This window comes from Hemitrygon akajei, chromosome 9 (genome assembly GCF_048418815.1).
Source record: "Hemitrygon akajei chromosome 9, sHemAka1.3, whole genome shotgun sequence".
Classification (NCBI taxonomy): domain Eukaryota; kingdom Metazoa; phylum Chordata; class Chondrichthyes; order Myliobatiformes; family Dasyatidae; genus Hemitrygon; species Hemitrygon akajei.
The window spans coordinates 146,178,541-146,198,388 of record NC_133132.1 but is presented as its reverse complement, the minus strand read 5'-3'; the positions used below and the strand labels follow the sequence as shown (position 1 = coordinate 146,198,388).

The 19,848-nt window shown below is 40.4% G+C and overlaps 1 protein-coding gene across 4 annotated transcripts in view; it reads left to right on the top strand.

The window, feature by feature from the left end:
* Positions 1-19,848, top strand: part of LOC140733628 (chloride intracellular channel protein 5-like) — a 129,169-nt gene that overhangs the window by 86,623 nt on the left and 22,698 nt on the right. For all 4 annotated transcript variants that reach the window (XM_073057211.1, XM_073057210.1, XM_073057212.1 and 1 more), the window contains 3 exons: positions 6,018-6,127; positions 8,683-8,808; positions 13,772-13,878. In XM_073057211.1, the coding sequence (XP_072913312.1) occupies positions 6,018-6,127; positions 8,683-8,808; positions 13,772-13,878 (343 nt within the window). The remainder of the gene's footprint in view (positions 1-6,017; positions 6,128-8,682; positions 8,809-13,771; positions 13,879-19,848) is intronic.

Here is a 19,848-nt window from a genome sequence, read left to right as displayed (position 1 = left end):
ATCTAGTTGGAAAGTGACTGTCATGCACGTTGGTGGAAGAAATAAATGGACAGACTATTATTTAGATGGGGAAAGAATTCAAAATGCAGAGATGCAAAGGGACTTGGGATCCTTGTGCAAGATGCCCTATGGGTTAACCAACAGGTTGAGTCAGTGGTGAAGAAGGTGAATGCAATGTTGGCATTCATTTCTAGAGGTATAGAATATAAGAGCGGGGATGTGATGTTGAGGCTCTATAAGGCACTCGTGAGACCACACTTGGAGTATTGGGTGCAGTTTTGGGCTCCTTATTTTAGAAAGGATATACTGACATTGGAGAGGGTTCAGAGAAGATTCACAAGAATGATTCCAGGAATGAAAGGGTTACCGTATGAAGAATGTCTGTCAGCTCTTGGGCTGTATTCCCTGGAGTTCAGGAGAATGAGGGGGGATCTCATAGAAACATTCTGAATGTTAAAAGGTCTGAACAGATTAGATATGGCAAAGTTATTTCCCAAGATAGGGGATTCTAGGACAAGAGGGCACAACTTCAGGATTGAAGGACGTCCTTTTAGTACTGGGATGCGGAGTAATTACTTAGTCAGAGGGTGGTAAATCTGTGGAATTTGTTGCCACGAGTGGCTGTGGAGGCCCAGTCTCATTGGGTGTATTTAAGGCAGAGATAGATAGGTTCTTGATTAGCCAGGGCATCAAAGGGTATGGGGTGAAGGCTGGAAGAATTAGATCAGCCCAGGATTAAATGGCAGAGCAGACTCGATGGGCTGAATGGCCTACTTCTGCTCCTCTATCTTACGGTCTTATGGTATCCATTTTCTAAGAATGTAGAAGTATAACATAGCTGTTACAAAGATGGGGCTTAAAGAAGAGCAAGGATGCAAGATTGTTAACTTTTTTTTACTTGAGGATCTTAAATTGAGACTCTTAATTTACTGTTGATTCAAACGCAATTAAATCTAATGAAGCAGCCAGTGGAATTTCCATAAATATTTTAGCTATAGGAATTGGTTTAAATTTCAATCTAGACTTTCATCATCTGTCTCGCCTTGTAAGTTCTAAAGAATATGCCCTGTTCAGGCGGGAGAAAAGGTGGAAATTTGGCAGCGATTCACCTTACATTCAGAAATATTAGAAGTAATACTTGTATTAATGATTTTAACAGTAATCCAACATCTGCCACAGTTTCATGCACATCATTGGCTGTCTGACAGGCAATAATATGATTCCTTCATTTTGTCTGCTATAAATAGCAGAACTGAAATTTGGATAGTGCAATGTGTTATCAGATCATATTTCTACCTTGAGATAACCTGAGTGCGAATCCAGCACACACCAGTCAAATTAAATCCTTTTTGCCTGTAAGCTAAATTACTTTAATGTAAGTTTGTAAATCTTTAACTCTTCCTCCCACTGAGGTAGAAGGCAATGCCAAAATGCCCATTCCTGATGTTGAAGGACAGAGTCTGGATTTACACTCAGCATTCGACTGGCAAAGTCCTACAACATGGAAACAAATACCTTTCTAAATATATTATTTCTTATTTGACAAACATTCTGTTGATCAATTGCTGCTATAACTAACTTGCTTTGGGATGCACGTCCTCAATGTACAAATCTATTTTTTGTTATGATCATTAAGGTGTCGATCTCCACCTACAGGAATGCACCTAACCAAAAAAACTTGTAAAGCATTTTATCCAATTTTTTAAAGTTGTGATTTCTTTCCAGCAACAGTCTTTCTTGAATGGAAGAATATCTGATATTAATATGAGAGCCTTTCTATCTTCTTAGATGAATGAAAAATATCTTGCAACACTTTCTTCAAAGTAATATGGTAGTTCCCTTACAGGGCAGTTTTTTTTTTGAGTAGAGGGAATGTATCTGCCAAATATCAACTGTTTGCTTAGCACTGCCAAAAATAGGAACTCTTAATGTCAAGTTAATTCTCTGTTACTGCAGGCCAGCTCCAGGCTGGTGCCCTGTAGCCTGGCCCAGAGTCCAAATTATCTTGGAGGGAGGGCAAACTACTTTTGATTCTGCAAGCATACCGATATTATCAAAGAGATGATTTGTCCAGCTATGAACATAAACCACACAGCTCACTGATATGTATTTATCATGTATTGCTTTGTGCTGCTGAATTTTAACGAATTTCACAACTTATGCCGATGATATTAAGCCTGATTGTAATTTTTATTTAAGTGGGTGCAAAGTCTTGACTATCACTGCATTTGAATAATAACATCATACATCCTGTTCATTTGCATAAACACTGCTTTGTGTCTCTGTCCTTCAGTAGCTCCTGGCTTCTAGCTATATTGTTCTAAGACTATGTCCACACTACACCGGATAAATCTGTAACCAAAGCTTTTTCTCTTCGTTTTTACCCTCCATCCACACTAAAACGGTGTTTTTGTCCCCTGAGACCGGAGATTTTCAGAAACGCTTTCCAGGGTGTGTAATTTTGAAATCGCCAGATTGGCTGGAGCAGTGTGGTCGGGGTAACCGGAGAAATCTGAAAATGCTGTCAGACGGCAGCGCGCCATTTCATTGTTTTCTTGAATGCAACCTAACAATTTTAGAACAGACAGCAATGAGACTGAAGCCAGAAGAGTTAGAAATGTACTCACCAAATACTTTGACCCATAACACTGAATAAATAAGCATACTGTACTCACTTTGCCCTGTTTTCTGTCCTTGCTTGTATGAAGGTGGTTAAGAATTGTATTGTAGGAGGACTACAGTTTAGGATTACTTTCAGGCATGGGCTGCACCCTCGACCGACACTACCATGCTAGGGAGTGGAGAACTCTGATATTCATCTTCACCGTATTGCCATGAAATACACAAAATAAAACATGGGAGTTATTGAAAGAAAAGACATCAACTGCTCCCTCCCCTCATGAAAATAAACAGAACTCACAAACCCCCTCCTCACAAATAGCAACAATGACATCAAACCCCAACGCAGTCTTACAGAAAAGAACAGCAACATTAACATCGAACCTCCAACACCCTCTTGTACACAAGAAGTAACAGATACCCCACACAGAAAAAACAAGAACATCAGACCCCACGTCCCCAACCCCCCTCAGAAAAACTAACATATCGCCCACCCAGAACTCCAACCTGCCAGTTGGCAACAAGAAAGAAAACACAGAAAGCTAAAGGAGAGCCCAATAAACACGTTCAGATTAATTGCATTGCTTGCAATTTTCTGTCAAATTCATTTTTTTTCCATTGTGAACAAATTCCTACCAAATCCACAGATTTTTCTTTTTTTATATAGTGTGACAGAAGCATCCTTCAGAGCAGTGATATCTACAGGGACAAAGGTGTCAGCTGTTGTCAGACAAGCAGTGAATGGATTCTAACAAAAGCACAGCTGTTCTCTGTTTTAGAGCATTCCCTGTTAAGGTTAGAATCCTTAAAATCACAAAAGCCCAGTGGTTATTCATTACAACAAGGAACAAGGAGCCATGTAATTCAGGTGCACTCTTCCCCTGGGATTATTATAGCTTTTAACAGCTTAACCAGAAGGAGGTACTGATGCTCAGGATTGATTTGAAATAATGTGATATCTGAAGAACTGTTTGCCCTGTATTCAATTAAGTTGCAAAGCTAACCACACAACTGGTATGGTGCTTTGATTAATTAACCTTTTTGATCTTACAGTCCAGTTGCATGCTTCTCCTTTTGAAAGTGGTTTATGTCAGTAGTTCTGCTGAGCCATGAGGAATTATTTAATTATCAGTGGATGAAAATTTTCCAACTTTAAAAAACTCTGAGATTTTGATAAGTACACCAGTTTGATTTGGAAAGCAAAGAGTTTCTTGTCTTATAATTGTTTCTTCTAAGGCAAAAAATCTACTTTTGTTTGAATATCTTGCATGACCCCAGTCAGTTTAGATTAGCAACGACATCTCCACAATCTCCATCGACACAGATGCACTACAGGCTGTGTGCTTCCTCCCCCCCCCCCCCCCCCCTTTGCTTTACACTTAAGACTGTGTGGCTAAGCACAGCTCCTGACAGATATACTTGTGTGTTAAGAAATGAAAATTGAAAATAAAGATAATGCTTATTGCTTCCTTCACATTTTGTTTATTTATTTAATATTTTTCTAGCATGTATTTCGTGAGTGTGAATTTTATACCGTATCTCAGATTTTTGAGGAGTCATCTGTTAATTCCGTAAAGGCGAATTTCCATAATCTGTATTGCCCATCAGAAGGGTATCATAAGCCAGTACGGAAATGGCCTGAATCTTTCAGTTAAATTAGATAAGAGCATAAGGCATTGCAGCTGAGTTAGGCCATTTGGCCCATCAAGTCTGTTCCGCCATTCCATCAGTGCTGATCTATTATCCTTCTCAACCCCATTCCCCTGCCTTTTCCCGAAGCTTTTGACATTTGTGAACTCCACTTTAAATATATTGAATGACTTGGCCATCCTTAGCAATAAATTCCACACATTTACCACCCACCAAAAAGCTTCCTCCTCCTCACTGACTTAGTCTGCAAGTTAACCTTCAGGGAATCCTGTACATGGGCTCCCAAGTCCCTTTGCATCTGAGTTTTGAATTTCCCTCATTTAGGAAACAGTCTATGCCTCTGTTCCTTCTACCAAAGTGCATGACTACGCAGTTCCCTACACAGTATTCCATCTGCCACTTCTTTGCCCATTCTCCGAATCTGAGTTCTTCTCTAGCCTCTCTACTTCCTCAAAACTACCTGCCCCTCCACCTATCTTCATATCATCCACACACTTGGCCACAAAGCCATCAATTCTGTCATCTAAATCGTTGACATGTATTGTGAAAAGAAGCTGTCCCTATACCGACCCCTGATGAGCACCACTAGTTACCGACAGTCATGCAGAATAGGCCACCTTTATTTCTTCTATTTGCCTCATGGCAGTCAGCCAATCTTCTATCCAATCTCATATCTTTCCTGTCATACCATGGGCTTGTAGTTTGTTAAGCAGCCTCATGTGGCACCTTGTCAAAGGCCTTCTGAAAATCCAAGTAAACAACATCCACTGACTCTCCTTTGTCTATCCTGCCTGTTATTTCCTCAAAGAATTCCAACAGATTTGGCGGGCAAGATTTCCCCTTTAGGAAAACACACTGATTTTGGTCTATTTTATCATGTGTCTCCAAGTACCCCAAAACCTCATCCTTAATAATAGATTCCAAATCTTCTCTCCCTTCCTAAAGAGTGGAGTGACTTCTGCAATTTTCCTATCCTCCAGAACCATTCTACATTCTAATGATTCTTGAAAGAATGCCTTGAAACTAATGCCTCCACAATCTCTTCAGCTACCTCTTTCAGAATGCTGAAGTGTATTCCATCTGAATCAAATGACTCATTTGCCTTCATACCTTTCAGCTTCCCAAGCACCTTCTCCTTAGTATTAATAGCTACGCTCAGTTCTGCCCTCTGACACTCAAATTTCTGCCATACTGTTGGTGCTTTCCATAGTGAAGACCAATTCAATATACTTACTAAATTCACAATGATTGCAGCCCACCAATAAGTTCAGAAAGGCCCCAAGCTCTTTTTTAAACCTGGTGCGTAAAGTTGACATGGGACTGTCTCCAACTCGCTCAGCGATCTCTTGCTGTGCAGGCAGATTACTTATTCATATTAATTTTGTGCTCAGGAAGAACTTATTGCCAGTTTTGAATAACATCATGGAATTACCTATTTGAAATTTCATTAATACTGTTGGTTTATGATGCCTCATTGAAAACACTAACTCAAAAACGCAGCAGAATTCCCAAGACAATAACGAAAAGGGCTTAGAAATAAATCACTCCTAAAATTTTGGGATCAATCCTATGAATTTTCCTGAGTTTATTGTTGTCTAGAAAGTGGAAATGCTTAATTTTCATGGACCATGCACAGAGTTCCTACAAGTCTGAATATTGGGAATTACAAAACCATGAGAATAAATGTAAAAAATGTTAGTGTTGTAGGTGTTGCAACTAGTTTGAAGTATTTCTCTTTTCTCCTGCAGGCTGGCATTGATGGAGAGAGTATTGGTAATTGCCCCTTTTCCCAGCGCCTCTTTATGATTCTGTGGCTGAAAGGTGTTGTATTCAATGTCACAACAGTTGACCTGAAGAGGTAAGGGACTAAAAGTTGGTAGATGTAAACTGTAATGTAAAATGTATAGTTTCAGAAACTAAGACAATAATGAAATGTTGTGAAACTGTAAAATACTCCTTGGTCATAGCGCATCTCTGCAGTGAGACTAGATCAACTCTTTGATCGCCAAGAAATATCATCAGTCCAGAATATCACATTTGGTTAATAGAGTGATAGTTTGTGTTGTTATTCTGGTTGTCTGTAATTGCTCGCCAATTTGTCATTATGTGTGTGTTCCTCCTATACTTGCCCACTTTAAATATTCATAGGATTACCCATTTGGTTTTATAATATCACTTGAAAATACCAACACAAAAACTCAGCTGAAGTACCAATACAATAACAAAAATTGGCTTAAAAATAAATCATCTTAAATTTTTTGGATTTTTCCTGAATTTATTGTGTTCTCTGTTGCTGATTATGGTGATCAACTCCCCGAATCTTGGAATTTTTGAAATTTTTCTTCAAGTTTGCCCTTTAACTGCATCACAACCACGCATTTGGTTGAGTTTCAATTTCTCCTTTTCTATGAGATGTTTTCGCATGCAGCATCTCTTCTGTGATGTTGGTTCCTCCTCACAGCCGAACCTTCATTTGCTTTGTCTTCAGTCAGAGGCAGCAATCCTGCTTAATTACGTTTCTGTTCACAAATTAAATGTTGCAAAAATTAATGGAAAATACTAGCTGCCACTACTTGGAGGTTTAAGCAGAAAGAGTTAAGCTGTTCACTTTTGCTCTGTTTAATATTTTAGCCTTACATTATTTATCATCATCTCACCTGCACCCATTGCCCAGAGCTTGGTACAGAACAGGTGCAATTCATGTGAATGTTCAATTTTATAACACTCCTGAGTTGTCTTGTAATACTTTGGGCATGTCACACACAAGATATAACATAGAAACATAGAAATCTGCAGCATATTACAGGTCCTTCAGTCCACAATGTTGTGCCAAATATGTAACCTATTCTGGAAACTACCTAGAATTTCCCTACCACATAGTCCTCTATTTTTCTAAGAGTCTCTTATAAGACCACATTGTGTGGTCACCACCTTTGCTGGCAGAGCTGAATGGAAAAGACCCTAAGTTGCCATTGGAAGTGAGGGAAGGGATTGCTGGAATATTGATGATCTTTGCATCATCTTGCACCACAAGTCATACCTGAAGCATGAAGGGTGTCAAATGTTGTTCCTTTGTTAATCAGAATACTCCTGGAAATGGTAGACAACTATAGACCCACTACCATTAGTAGTGGTGAAAATATTGGAAAGGATTCTTGTGACAAGGATTTACAAGCACTTGGAGAAGGCTTGCCATGCCTTTGTGAGGGGCAGGTTGTGCCTCTTGAGCCATATTGTGTTTTTCAAGGTGGCAACGCAGATTGATGAAGGTAAAGTGGTACCTTCAACAGGACATAGATTTGGGGAAAGAAGTGGCATATTGAGTTCAACACAAAGGTTTGAAATGAAACACTTTGGCAAATCGAACTTGATGGTGAAATACAAGGTTAATGCCAGGACTATTAGCAATGTGGAGGAACAGAGAAATCTTGGGGGCCAAGTCCACAAATCCCTTCGGTTGCCATGCATGTTGATACTTTTAAGAAATCGTATTGTGTGCTGGCTTTCATTAGTTGGGGGACTGCGTTCAAGAGTCATGTTGCAGCTCTGTAAAACTCTAGTTAGTACACTTGGAGTAAGTGTGTTCAGTTATGGTTGTCGTATTATAGGAAGGGTGTGGAAGCTTTAGAGAGGTTGCAGAGGCGATTTACCGAGATTCTGCCTGGATTACCAAACATGTTTTACAAAGAAAGGTTGAGCTTGGGCTTTTCTCTTTAGAGCAAAGGAGGATGAGAGGCAACTTGATAGAGGCATATAAGATTACAAGAGCATAGATAGGGTGGACTGGTGCCAATGGCCAATACAAGAAGATAACCATTTAAGGTGAGTGGAGGAAGGTTTAATGAAATGTCAGAGGTAGGTTCTAACATAGAAAGTGGCAAGAGGCAGATGTGACTTAGACAGTCATATGAATGAGTGAAAAATGGAGGAATATAGACTGTGTCGAAAGGATGGGTTAGATTGATTGTGGAATAGGTTTATATAGATCGGCAAAACATTGTGAGCCAAAGGCTGTTCTGTATTCTAAACTAATTCCTTCTGCTTACACAAGGTCCCATATCCCTCCATTCTCTGTATGTTCATGTGCTTATCCAAAGGCTTCTCAAGAGCTTTGATTGTATTTGTCTCCTCCACCACCACTCTGGTGCAGCACATTCCAGGCATCCACCACTCTCTTTATAACAAAAATCTTGGCCCACACATCTCCTTTCGAGTTTGCTCCATTTCAACTTAAACGCATGCCCTCTAGTGTTCAACTCTGGAAATGTTGGTCCTGCAAGAACTTGAAGGCTGGTTCATTTCAGTAAACTTAGAAACCATTGATAGAACACTTGAGAGATAGAAAACTGTGATTATTATGTAATTAATGATGTTCTTCAATCCTGAAAATGCATTTTTATTATCTATTTCTAGAAAACCAGCGGATCTACATAATCTAGCTCCTGGTACTCACCCTCCGTTCCTGACCTTTGATGGGGAGGTCAAGACAGATGTCAACCATATTGAGGAATTCTTGGAGGAGACTTTGTGTCCACCGAAGTAAGTTCCATTGTAAAAATTCTCTTCATCTTTGAAGGTTCCCTGGTATGGTCAAGTACATACAATTCTCTGGTGCAACAGCGTATCGCAAGCAGATGATCTTTAGTGAACTTGAAGGCATTGTTGACAATATGATAGTGGGGGGAGAGGAGGGAGGGTCACAGAGTTGAAGTGAAGGGAGAAGGGTGATTACAGTTTTATCATTGATCCTCAATGGCACAGTTGATATGTTACCTCTGTCACCTTGGCAACACTCCTCCTCCGTCCCTGCATATCTCGCCATTGTCTGTCACTTGCATGCTCACTCAAGATTTATTTGATGGATATTTATTGGCAGTATCTCAATGAACAGCTGGTGTGGTGAAGTAAAGGTTTCTCAGGAAGCAGCTGTTATACACCAAGCAATGTTAATTTATTCAGAAGATGGGAATACAAAATGTGCAGTTTCTTTTAATAAAATTGGGATGGTTTTCCGAAGAAAAAATGCAGTGAATGGAGATGGATACATATTAAGGAAATAAATTATCCATTTAGAGATTACCTCATATCACCACAGAGTGACACCAATAACATTTCCACAAGATCCTCAATATCCACTGGTAGGTTAAATAAACCATCCCCCCATGGCCAATATCTCTAGCATCAAGACTTTGATTATGTCTGTGCCAATGAGTGGACGCACATCAAGAACGTGCCTGACTATAGATTATTGAAATTGTACAGTCTAGTGGGAGGAAAATCCTTAAAGCAACTTTGAGATTCTCCTTGCAAGAAATTAACTTGAGAATCCCTGACCCTCAACTACCTAAAACGTAGGAAATCCAAAGTGGTACCAATCACCCATACTCCATAAGAGATAGGAGTACCAAGACTGCTCCACCATTTCATTGTGGCTGGTCCATTTTCCCTCCCAACCATGTTGTCCAGCCTTCTCCCTGTAACCTTTCACGTCACGACTAATTGAGAATCTATCAACCTCTGCCTTAAATACACCTGATGACCTGGCCTCCACAGCTGCCCATGGCAACCAATTTCAGGTTGACCACCCTCTGGCTAAAGAAGTTCTAGCGAGTACGAACCCAGAGTCATCGAATGCTTCTCATACAATAGGATAACCCTTCCATTTCCGGAATCATTCTCATGAACCTCCTCTGAACCCTCTCCAATGTCAACACATCCTTTCTTAGGTGAAGGTTTCAGAACGGATCTCAGAATTCCCAGTGAAGCCTCACTGGTGCCATGTAAACCCTCAGCATTACATCCTTGCTTTTATATCCTAGATCATAGTCCTCTCCAAGTGAATGGTAAGATTGCATTTGTTTTCATCACCACCTTAATCTTCAGGGAACCCTGCACATTTACAAAATAGTCTACACTTTTATTCCTTCTCCCAAGGTACATGATCATGCACGTTCCAACACATTCCATCTGCCACTTTACCCATTATCCTAATGTATTTAAGTCCTTCTGCAGTTTCCCTGCTTCCTCAACACTACCTGCTCCTCATCTATCTTGTATCATCCATATACTTGGTAACAAAACCATCAATTCTGTCACCCATATCATTACAGAACTTATAACACCTAATACAATGGAAATGCTGTGTAAATAGTTGTTACACTGTCTTGTTTAGGGAATATTGAGACAAGAAAAACTGTACATGTTCCTCTCGCTCACAACACAAGCAGTGAACGAACGAGATGCGAGGCAAACAATGATCAAACGACGAGTAAAACTTGTAATACCTGTACAGTAGTTGTTACACTGACTTGTTTAGGGAATAAGGATGCTTTGGAGGAGGCTCAATAATACTAAAGTCAGGAACTGTGGAGGTTGAGGGCTGAGGATCTTCAAGCGTTGAACGTTGAGGCTTCAGAATTACAGGTGCTTTAGTTAGAAACACTGTTATAGGAAGCTGTCTTTTTCTTTGCATCATCAAATAATATGCGACTTGTCCTCTAGCCACACACTTAATGCTTTCTCAGTCTTCGCAAGCACTTTATCACAAACCAGAGAGACCATTTTTGCCGTTGTAGGGGCAGCACTAACACTATCACAAATCATAATAAAGCATCTTTCTGCTTTATTATGCCAATGCTTAATTCATTCTTACCGACCTTACGGCCCACTTCGGAATGCGACATGCCGCTTTTCAAAAGTTTCTACTAATATTTCTACTTTCTAGGCGAGAGATAGCACTTTACGCTCCCTCTTAGCCTTTGAGGAATTGCTTTGACCACCTAATTGCTTTTTAGGAGCCATTTTTTCACAGGAACAAAGTAGCGAACAAACGAGACATGAGGCAAACAATGCTCGAACAACAAGTGCTGGAAGAGCACTTCCAGGTTTTCTCGATTCGCAGTTGGTTGAATTTGCGCATGCGGAACTCGCGGATAAGGAGGGCTGACTGTATAATGTAGAAAGAATTACTGCCATCACAGACCCCTGTGGAACACCACTAGTCACCAGCAGCCAACCAGAAAAAGGCTCTCTTTATTCTCTCTTGTTGGCTCCTGCCAATCAGCTAATCCTCTATCCCTGCTAGTATCTTTCCTGTAATACCATATGGTCTTATCTTGCTAAGCAGTCTTATGTGCGGCAACTTGTCAAAGGCCTTCTGAAAGTCCAAGTACACAGCATCCACTGACTCTCCTGTCTATCCTGCTTGTTATTTTTTCAAATGAATTCCAACTGAATTGTCAGGCAAGATTTTCCCTAAAGGAAACCTTGCTGACTTTGGTCTATTTTATCATGTGCCTCTAAGAGACTTTCGAAACCTCTTCGAGAGACCTTGTCCTTAACAATCAACTCCAACATCATCCCAAACACTGAGGTTAGGTTAACTGGCCTTTCTTCTCCTTTCCTCCCTTCTCGAAGAGTGGAGTGACATTTGCAATTTTCCAGTCCAGCAAAACCTTGCCAGAGTCTAGTCTTTTTTGAAAGATCATTACCAATGACTCCACAAATTCCCCAGCCACCTCATTCAAAACCCCTGGGTGTAGTTCATCTGTCCAGGTGGCTTACCCACTTTCAAACCTTTCAGCTTCCCAAGACCACCTACCCAGTAATAGCAACTGTACACGCTGCTGACCCCTGACGGTCTCGAACTTTCAGCATACTGCTAGTGTCTTCCACGGTGAAGACTGATGCAAAATACTTATTCAGTTCATCCGCCATCTCCTTGTCCCCCAGTGCTACCTGTTCAGTGTCACTTAAAATGGTCCGATACCTGCTCTTGCCTCTCTTTTACAGGTTATGTATCTGAAGGATCTCTTGGTATCCTCTTTGATATTATTGGCTTGCTTGCCTTCATATTTCATCTTTTCCCTCTTTTGACTTATTTATTGGCCTTTTGTTGATTTTTAAAACCTTAGAGTCATAGAAAAATGCAGCACAGAAACAGGCCTTTTGGCTCATCTAGTCTGTGTGAATCTTTTAAACTGCCTAGTCCCATCAACCTGCACCTGGACCATAGCCCTCTAGACGTTCCTCATATGGTAACCCTCTCATTCCTGGAATCATTCTCATGAATTTTCTCTGAACCGTCTCCAATTTCTAAAATAAGGAGGCCAAAACTGCAAGTGTGGTCTCACGAGTGCCTTATAGAGCTTCAACATCACATCCCTGCTCTTATATTCTATACTTCTAGAAATGAATGCCAACATTGCATTCGCCTTCTTCACCACCTGCAGGTTAACCTTTAGGGTATCCTGCACAAGGACTCACAAGTCCCTTTGTATCTCTGCATTTTGAATTCTCAACTCATCTAAATAATAGTCTGCCTGTTTATTTCTTCCACCAAAGTGCACGACTGTACACTTTCCAACATTGTATTCCATTTGCCACTTCTTTGCCCATTCTCCTAAACTATTTAAGGCTCTCTGTTTCCTCAACACTACCCACTCCTCCACCTATCTTTGTATCATCGGCAAATTTAGCCACAAATCCATTAATACTGTAGTCCAAATCATTGACATGCATCATAAAAAATAACGGTCCCAACACCAACCCCCGTGGAACTCCACTGGTAACTGGCAGCCAGTCAGGATAGGATCCCTTTATTCCCACTCTCTGTTTTCTGCCGACCAGCCAATGTTCCACCCACGCTAGTAACTTCCCTGTAATTCCATGGGCTCTTATCTTGCTAAGCAGCCTCGTGTGTGGCACCTTGTCAAAGGCCTTCTGAAAATCCAAGTACACCACATTTACTACATCTCCTTTGTCTACCTTGCTTGTACTTTCCGCAAAGAATTGCAGTAGGTTTGTCAGGCAGGATCTTCCTGTCAGGAAACCATGCTGGCTTTGGCCTATTTTGTCACGTGCCTCCAGGTACACCGTAATCTCATCCCTAACAATAGATTCCAATGACTTCCCAACCCCTGATGATACCCCTCATAATTTTGTATATCTCTAATCTTTGGAATGTGGATAATTGAGGAGAGATTTGATAAAGTCCTAACCGATTCAATCATTCTTGTAATTCAGGTCCTCCATCTATGCATCTGTGAATAATTTGTCACCGGGACTTGAACAGAAGTCATTACTACAGCATGCCGAATTTCTGAGATGCTCTTTTGTGGAAGACTATTCAGGGAAAAATACACGGCTGAAGCCGGTATCGCATTTGTGAATGCAACATTACAATTCACTTCTGCTGCCCTGGCCAAAGTGGATTTAAATGGAATGGAAATGTCGTATATGGTTTATCAGTATTAAAGTCCAGCATTTAAACAATTATGTTACATTGCGAACATAAGACCATAAGATATAGGAGCAGAATTAGGTTAATAGTGCACATTAGGCCAATTGGTATCAGACCAATAATCAACAATTCAAAGGAGAAAATCTTTAAGTGTCTCCATGGACATTATGGTTGTGCATCTATCTTTTTCTTCAGGTTTGAGGTAATCCAATGACAGTGGGACATGATGATCAAAGATGTATTTTGTATTCTTATTTACAGATATCCCAAGCTTGCGGCAAAGCACCATGAGTCGAATACTGCTGGAATTGACATCTTTGCAAAGTTTTCAGCGTACATTAAAAACACAAGAATTAATGCTAACGATGGTGAGTGCTGCAACTTACACTTATAGTGTGGAGATTATTGGTACCATTGCATAAGGTTTCATTTTCAACTCTACGATCCTATCAAACTTTGGATATTGGTTAGGTTTACCCAAGGTTCAAGATCCTGCCTTCTGTACATTAGAAATAAACATTGAGTTGTGTTTGTTGACTGAAAGGAAGAAGTTATAACTGCGAGGAACAGTTCAGATTAATGTGTTAGCTTGGAGATTGGAGGAAGAAGAATAAAAGAAGGGGGAAGAAGAAAGGAAGAAAAATTTAAATGCAGTTGAGGAATTTATCAGTCTTTTATATGAAATATTTGGTGGGGCTAGCAACCTCTTAACTGTTAAACTAGGTCAAAGATCTTCTGGAATCCGTTCATGAAAGAAAATAAAGGTTATGGATCTAGGATGATCTCATGAAGAATTCCTGCAACAGATTTCTCGGATTCTGGCAATTGCCCATCAACAGACAGTGGAAGATTTGCTTTCCTCACTTCCAACTAATTTGAGCGTCCTTTGATACCATCAGCAGCCCTCCCCCTTTGAGTGTTGAGTACTTTGCAACATTCAATTCCCATTGCTGTTCCTTGATATCAGGGTTTGGCTGCTAAACTAAGTCAGTGTTAAATGGGCATGTCAGGGAAATCAGAATTTATTGGTTATACTTAGTTATCTTCTATGGTAGTGATGAGTGTGAGTGTTGCACTTTTGATCAAGGTAGTTCCAAATGTTCTTGGACAGGAGGTTTGCAGAACTTTTCTGCAAACTGTGTAGCAACTTGGTACAACTGAAAGGAGTACGCTGCAGGCCGTTCTTGGGTTATGAATGTCTGACTTGGGGACACACCTCCTACATACAAACTAACTCCCATAATATTATTTCAAATATCCGACATGTGTAAATGTGTTCCTTTTAAACAGCAGAGGTAGTTTTCTCTCTGCTTCCACTTTTAGATGTAAGCCCCCGGGTCGCCTCAGGCTCGCTCAGCTCGTTCTCGTCTAGGGGGAGCAGCCTTCAGCCCCACCAAACTGGGTAATCAGCTTGTGTGGATGCTGTGTGATGTCCCCACCTCGCCCAAAAACAGACAGTACACCATATGCGATTAAATGATTACAGTTTATAAAGATTACTATAACTAAGTAATTAATAACGATACAGTATACATGAAGGAAAAGAAAATAAAGAAAAGGTGCCAAACTTATCAAAGCCCAAACCACTTCATGAATAACCATTGGAGCTCAATTACTGAAGTCTTCTGGCCACCATTCGATCCCCTCCGAACTCCTCGACTCGCAGCTCAGGACCACCCGAAGTGGTCAACCAAGCACATCTATCTTCGTGTCCTCTCCTCGGGGTACCTCCTGGCCTCGGACCCCCGTTTGGGGTCCGCTCCTCACCCGGTTTACAGCATCGCGTCCTCTCTCTCTCTCACTCCCTTGCGCCGATCTCCCTAAAAGCCCGCCAACAATAGCTTACAGACTCAGAAGAAAGAACAACATTAATCCCAATTGGTTTACAAAGGAATACAATTCTCGTTATCAGTAAAATTTTAACCCAAACAAGCTTCCAGCACTCTCTTGCAACAAAGAAGCATTCCTACTTTTAACAAAACAAAGAAACCATTTTGATTAACATACGCAGTAACAAAGAAAAAGAAGAAACCCCCCCTTACATAGAAATTGCTGTTTCCTATCGATCCTGTGTGCTTTTTTGATGTCATTCATTCCATTATTAGTTTTTTTTATACATTTTCTACATCGCTACAGATAAAAAAAACCCAGATCGAAATGAAGAACATTAATACAGTGCAAAAATAAACATATAATAATAATATAATACAAAAGAAGATAATTGAGAAAGCACCCAAATTGAAGATATGTAAAATTAGTATCCTCCCCAAGCCCCGCAACAAAAAAGAACTCCAGACCAACCACAACACAATCTAGAGAGTATACATCAGGACATTCAAACCCCCAAAACTGTAAATACACTTAGCAACAGAAGATATTAATGCCTACTACCAACAAAAAAGGAGATGAAAGCAAGGGACCGAAAAAAAAACCTTAGTTAAGAGGAAGGTTATGAAAATACTCAATAAAAGGTCCCCAGACCTTATGGAACTTTGTATCCGAATTAAGAACTGAATAATGAATTTTTTCAAGGTCTAAGCAGCACATAATATCATTAAGCCATTGAGCATGCGTGGGCGGGGCAACATCCCTCCATCTAAGGAGGATTAAACGTCTAGCCAGGAGAGAAGCAAAAGATAATATTCGACACTTAGTCGAACTCAGATGTAAATCTGTCTCACCCAAAAAACTGAACAAAGCAATTAAAGGGTTAGGTTCTAGGTGGTGATTCAGAATACAAGATAATGTTATGAAGACGTCTTTCCAAAATTTCTCCAAGCTAAGACAAAACCAGTACATATGAATGAGAGAGGCCTCGCCCCTTTTGCATTTATCACAGAGAGGACTGATGTTAGGGTAAAATTGAGATAGTTTAGATTTAGACATATGGGCTCTATGAACAATCTTAAACTGTAAAAGGCAATGGCAAGCACAAAGAGAGGTTGAATTAACCGATTTGAGAATCGAATCCCAAGTCTCATCAGATATTTAAATTCATTCCATTATAACGATATTACAATTACAGCACGGAAACAGTCCATCTTGGTTCTTCTAGTCTGTGCCGAACGCTTACTCTCACCTAGTCCCACCGACCCGCACTCAGCCCATAACCCTCCATTCCTTTCCTGTCCATATACCTATCCAATTTTACTTTAAATGCCAATACCGAACCTGCCTCTACCACTTCTACTGGAAGCTCGTTCCACACAGCTACCACTCTCTGAGTAAAGAAATTCCCCCTTGTGTTACCCTTAAACTTTTGCCCCCCTAACTCTTAACTCATGTCCTCTTCTTTGAATCTCCCCTACTCTCAATGGAAAAAGCCTATCCACGTCAACTCTATCTATCCCCCTCATAATTTTAAATACCTCTATCAAGTCCCCCCTCAACCTTCTACGCTCCAAAGAATAAAGATCTAACTTGTTCATTATTTCCCTGTAACTTAGGTGCTGAAACCCAGGTAACATTCTAGTAAATCTTCTCTGTACTCTCTCTATTTTGTTGACATCTTTCCTGTAATTAGGTGACCAGAACTGTACACATTACTTCAAATTTGGCCTCACCAATGCCTTGTACAATTTTAACATTACGTTCTAACTCCTATACTCAATGCTCTGATTTATAAAGGCCAACAACCAAAAGCTTTCTTCACCACCCTATCCATATGAGATTCCACCTTCAGGGAACTATGTACCATTATTCCTAGATCACTCTGTTCTACTGCATTCTTCAATGCCCTACCATTTACCATTTATGTCCTATTTGGATTATTCCTACCAAAACGTAGCACCTCACACTTATCAGCATTAAACTCCATCTGCCATCGCTCAGCCCACTCTTCTAACTGGCCTAAATCTCTCTGCAAGCTTTGAAAACCTACTTCATTATCCACAATGCCACCTACCTTAGTATCATCTGCATACTTACTAATCCAATTTACCACCCTATCATCCAGATCATTAATGTATATGACAAACAACATTGGACCCAGTCCAGATCCCTGAGGCACACCACTAGTCACCAGCCTCCAACCTGACAAACAGTTATCCACCACTACTCTCTGGCATTTCCCATCCAGCCACTGTTGAATCCGTTTTACTATTTCATTATTAATACCTAATGATTGAACCTTCCTAACTAATGTTCCACGTGGAACCTTGTCAAAGGCCTTACTGAAGTCCATATAGACAACATCCACAGCTTTACCCTCATCAACTTTCCTCGTAACCTCTTCAAAAAATTCAATAAGATTTGTCAAACATGACCTTCCACGCACAAATCCATGTTGACTGTTCCTAATCAGACCCTGTCTATCCAGATAATTATATTTACCATCTCTAAGAATATTTTCCATTAATTTACCCACCACTGATGTCAAACCGACAGGCCTATAATTGTTAGGTTTACTCTTAGAACCCTTTTTAAACAAAGGAACCACATGAGCAATACACCAATCCTCCGGCACCATCCCCATTTCTAATGACATTTGAAATATTTCTGTCAGAGCCCCTGCTATTTCTACACTGACCTCCCTCAAGATCCTAGGGAATATCTCTTTAATCGTCATAGTTTCCGTAACTTCTCTACTTGTTTCCCTTACCTTACACAATTCAATATCCTTCTCCTTAGTGAATACGGAAGAAAAGAAATTGTTCAAAATCTCCCCCATCTCTTTCAGCCCCACACATAGCTATCCACTCTGATTCTCTAAGGGACCAATTTTATAACCATATAACAATCACAGCACGGAAACAGGTCATTCCGGCCCTCCTAGTCCATGCCGAACTCTTAATCTCACCTAGTCCCACCTACCTGCACTCAGCCCATAACCCTCCACTCCTTTCCTGTCCATATACCTATCCAATTTTACCTTAAATGACACAACTGAACTGGCCTCTACTACTTCTACAGGAAGCTCATTCCACACAGCTATCACTCTCTGAGTAAAGAAATAACCCCTCGTGTTTCCCTTAAACTTTTGCCCCCTAACTCTCAAATCATGTCCTCTTGTTTGAATCTCCCCTACTCTCAATGGGAACAGCCTATTCACGTCAACTCTATCTATCCCTCTCAAAATTTTAAATACCTCGATCAAATCCCCCCTCAACCTTCTACGCTCCAATGAATAGAGACCTAACTTGTTCAGCCTTTCTCTGTAACTTAAGTGCTGAAACCCAGGTAACATCCTAGTAAATCGTCTCTGCAACTCTCTCTAATTTATTGATATCTTTCCTATAATTCGGTGACCAGAACTGTACACAATATTCAAAATTTGGCCTTACCAATGCCTTGTACAATTTTAACATTACATCCCAACTTCTGTACTCAATGCTCTGATTTATAAAGGCCAGCGTTCCAAAAGCCTTCTTCACCACCCTATCTACATGAGACTCCACCTTCAGGGAACTATGCACTGTTATTCCTAGATCTCTCTGTTCCACTGCATTCCTCAATGCCCTACCATTTACCCTGTATGTTCTGTTTGGATTATTCCTGCCAAAATGTAGAACCTCACACATCTCAGCATTAAACTCCGTCTGCCAACGTTCAGCCCATTCTTCTAACAGGCATAAATCTCCCTGCAAGCTTTGAAAACCCCCCTCATTATCCACAACACCTCCTACCTTAGTATCATCAGCATACTTACTAATCCAATTTACCACCCCATCATCCAGATCATTTATGTATATTACAAACAACATTGGGCCCAAAACAGATCCCTGAGGCACCCCGCTAGTCACCGGCCTCCATCCCGATAAACAATTATCCACCACTACTCTCTGGCATCTCCCATCTAGCCACTGTTGAATCCATTTTATTACTCCAGCATTAATGCCTAACGACTGAACCTTCTTAACTAACCTTCCATGTGGAACTTTGTCAAAGGCCTTGCTGAAGTCCATATAGACTACATCCACTGCCTTACCCTCGTCAACATTCCTTGTAACTACTTCAAAAAATTCAATAAGGTTTGTCAAACATGACCTTCCATGCTGGCTACTCCTAATCAGATCCTGTTTATCCAGATAATTATAAATACTATCTCTAAGAATACTTTCCATTAGTTTACCCACCACTGATGTCAAACTGACAGGTTTATAATTGCCAGGCTTACTTCTAGAACCCTTTTTAAACAATGGAACCACATGAGCAATACGCCAATCCTCCGGCACAATCCCCGTTTCTAATTATATCTGAAAGATCTCCGTCAGAGCTCCTGCTATCTCTACACAAACTTCCCTTAAGGTCCTGGGGAATATCCTGTCAGGACCCGGAGATTTATCCACTTTTAAATTTCTTAAAAGCGCCAGTACTTCCACCTCTTTAATTGTCATAGG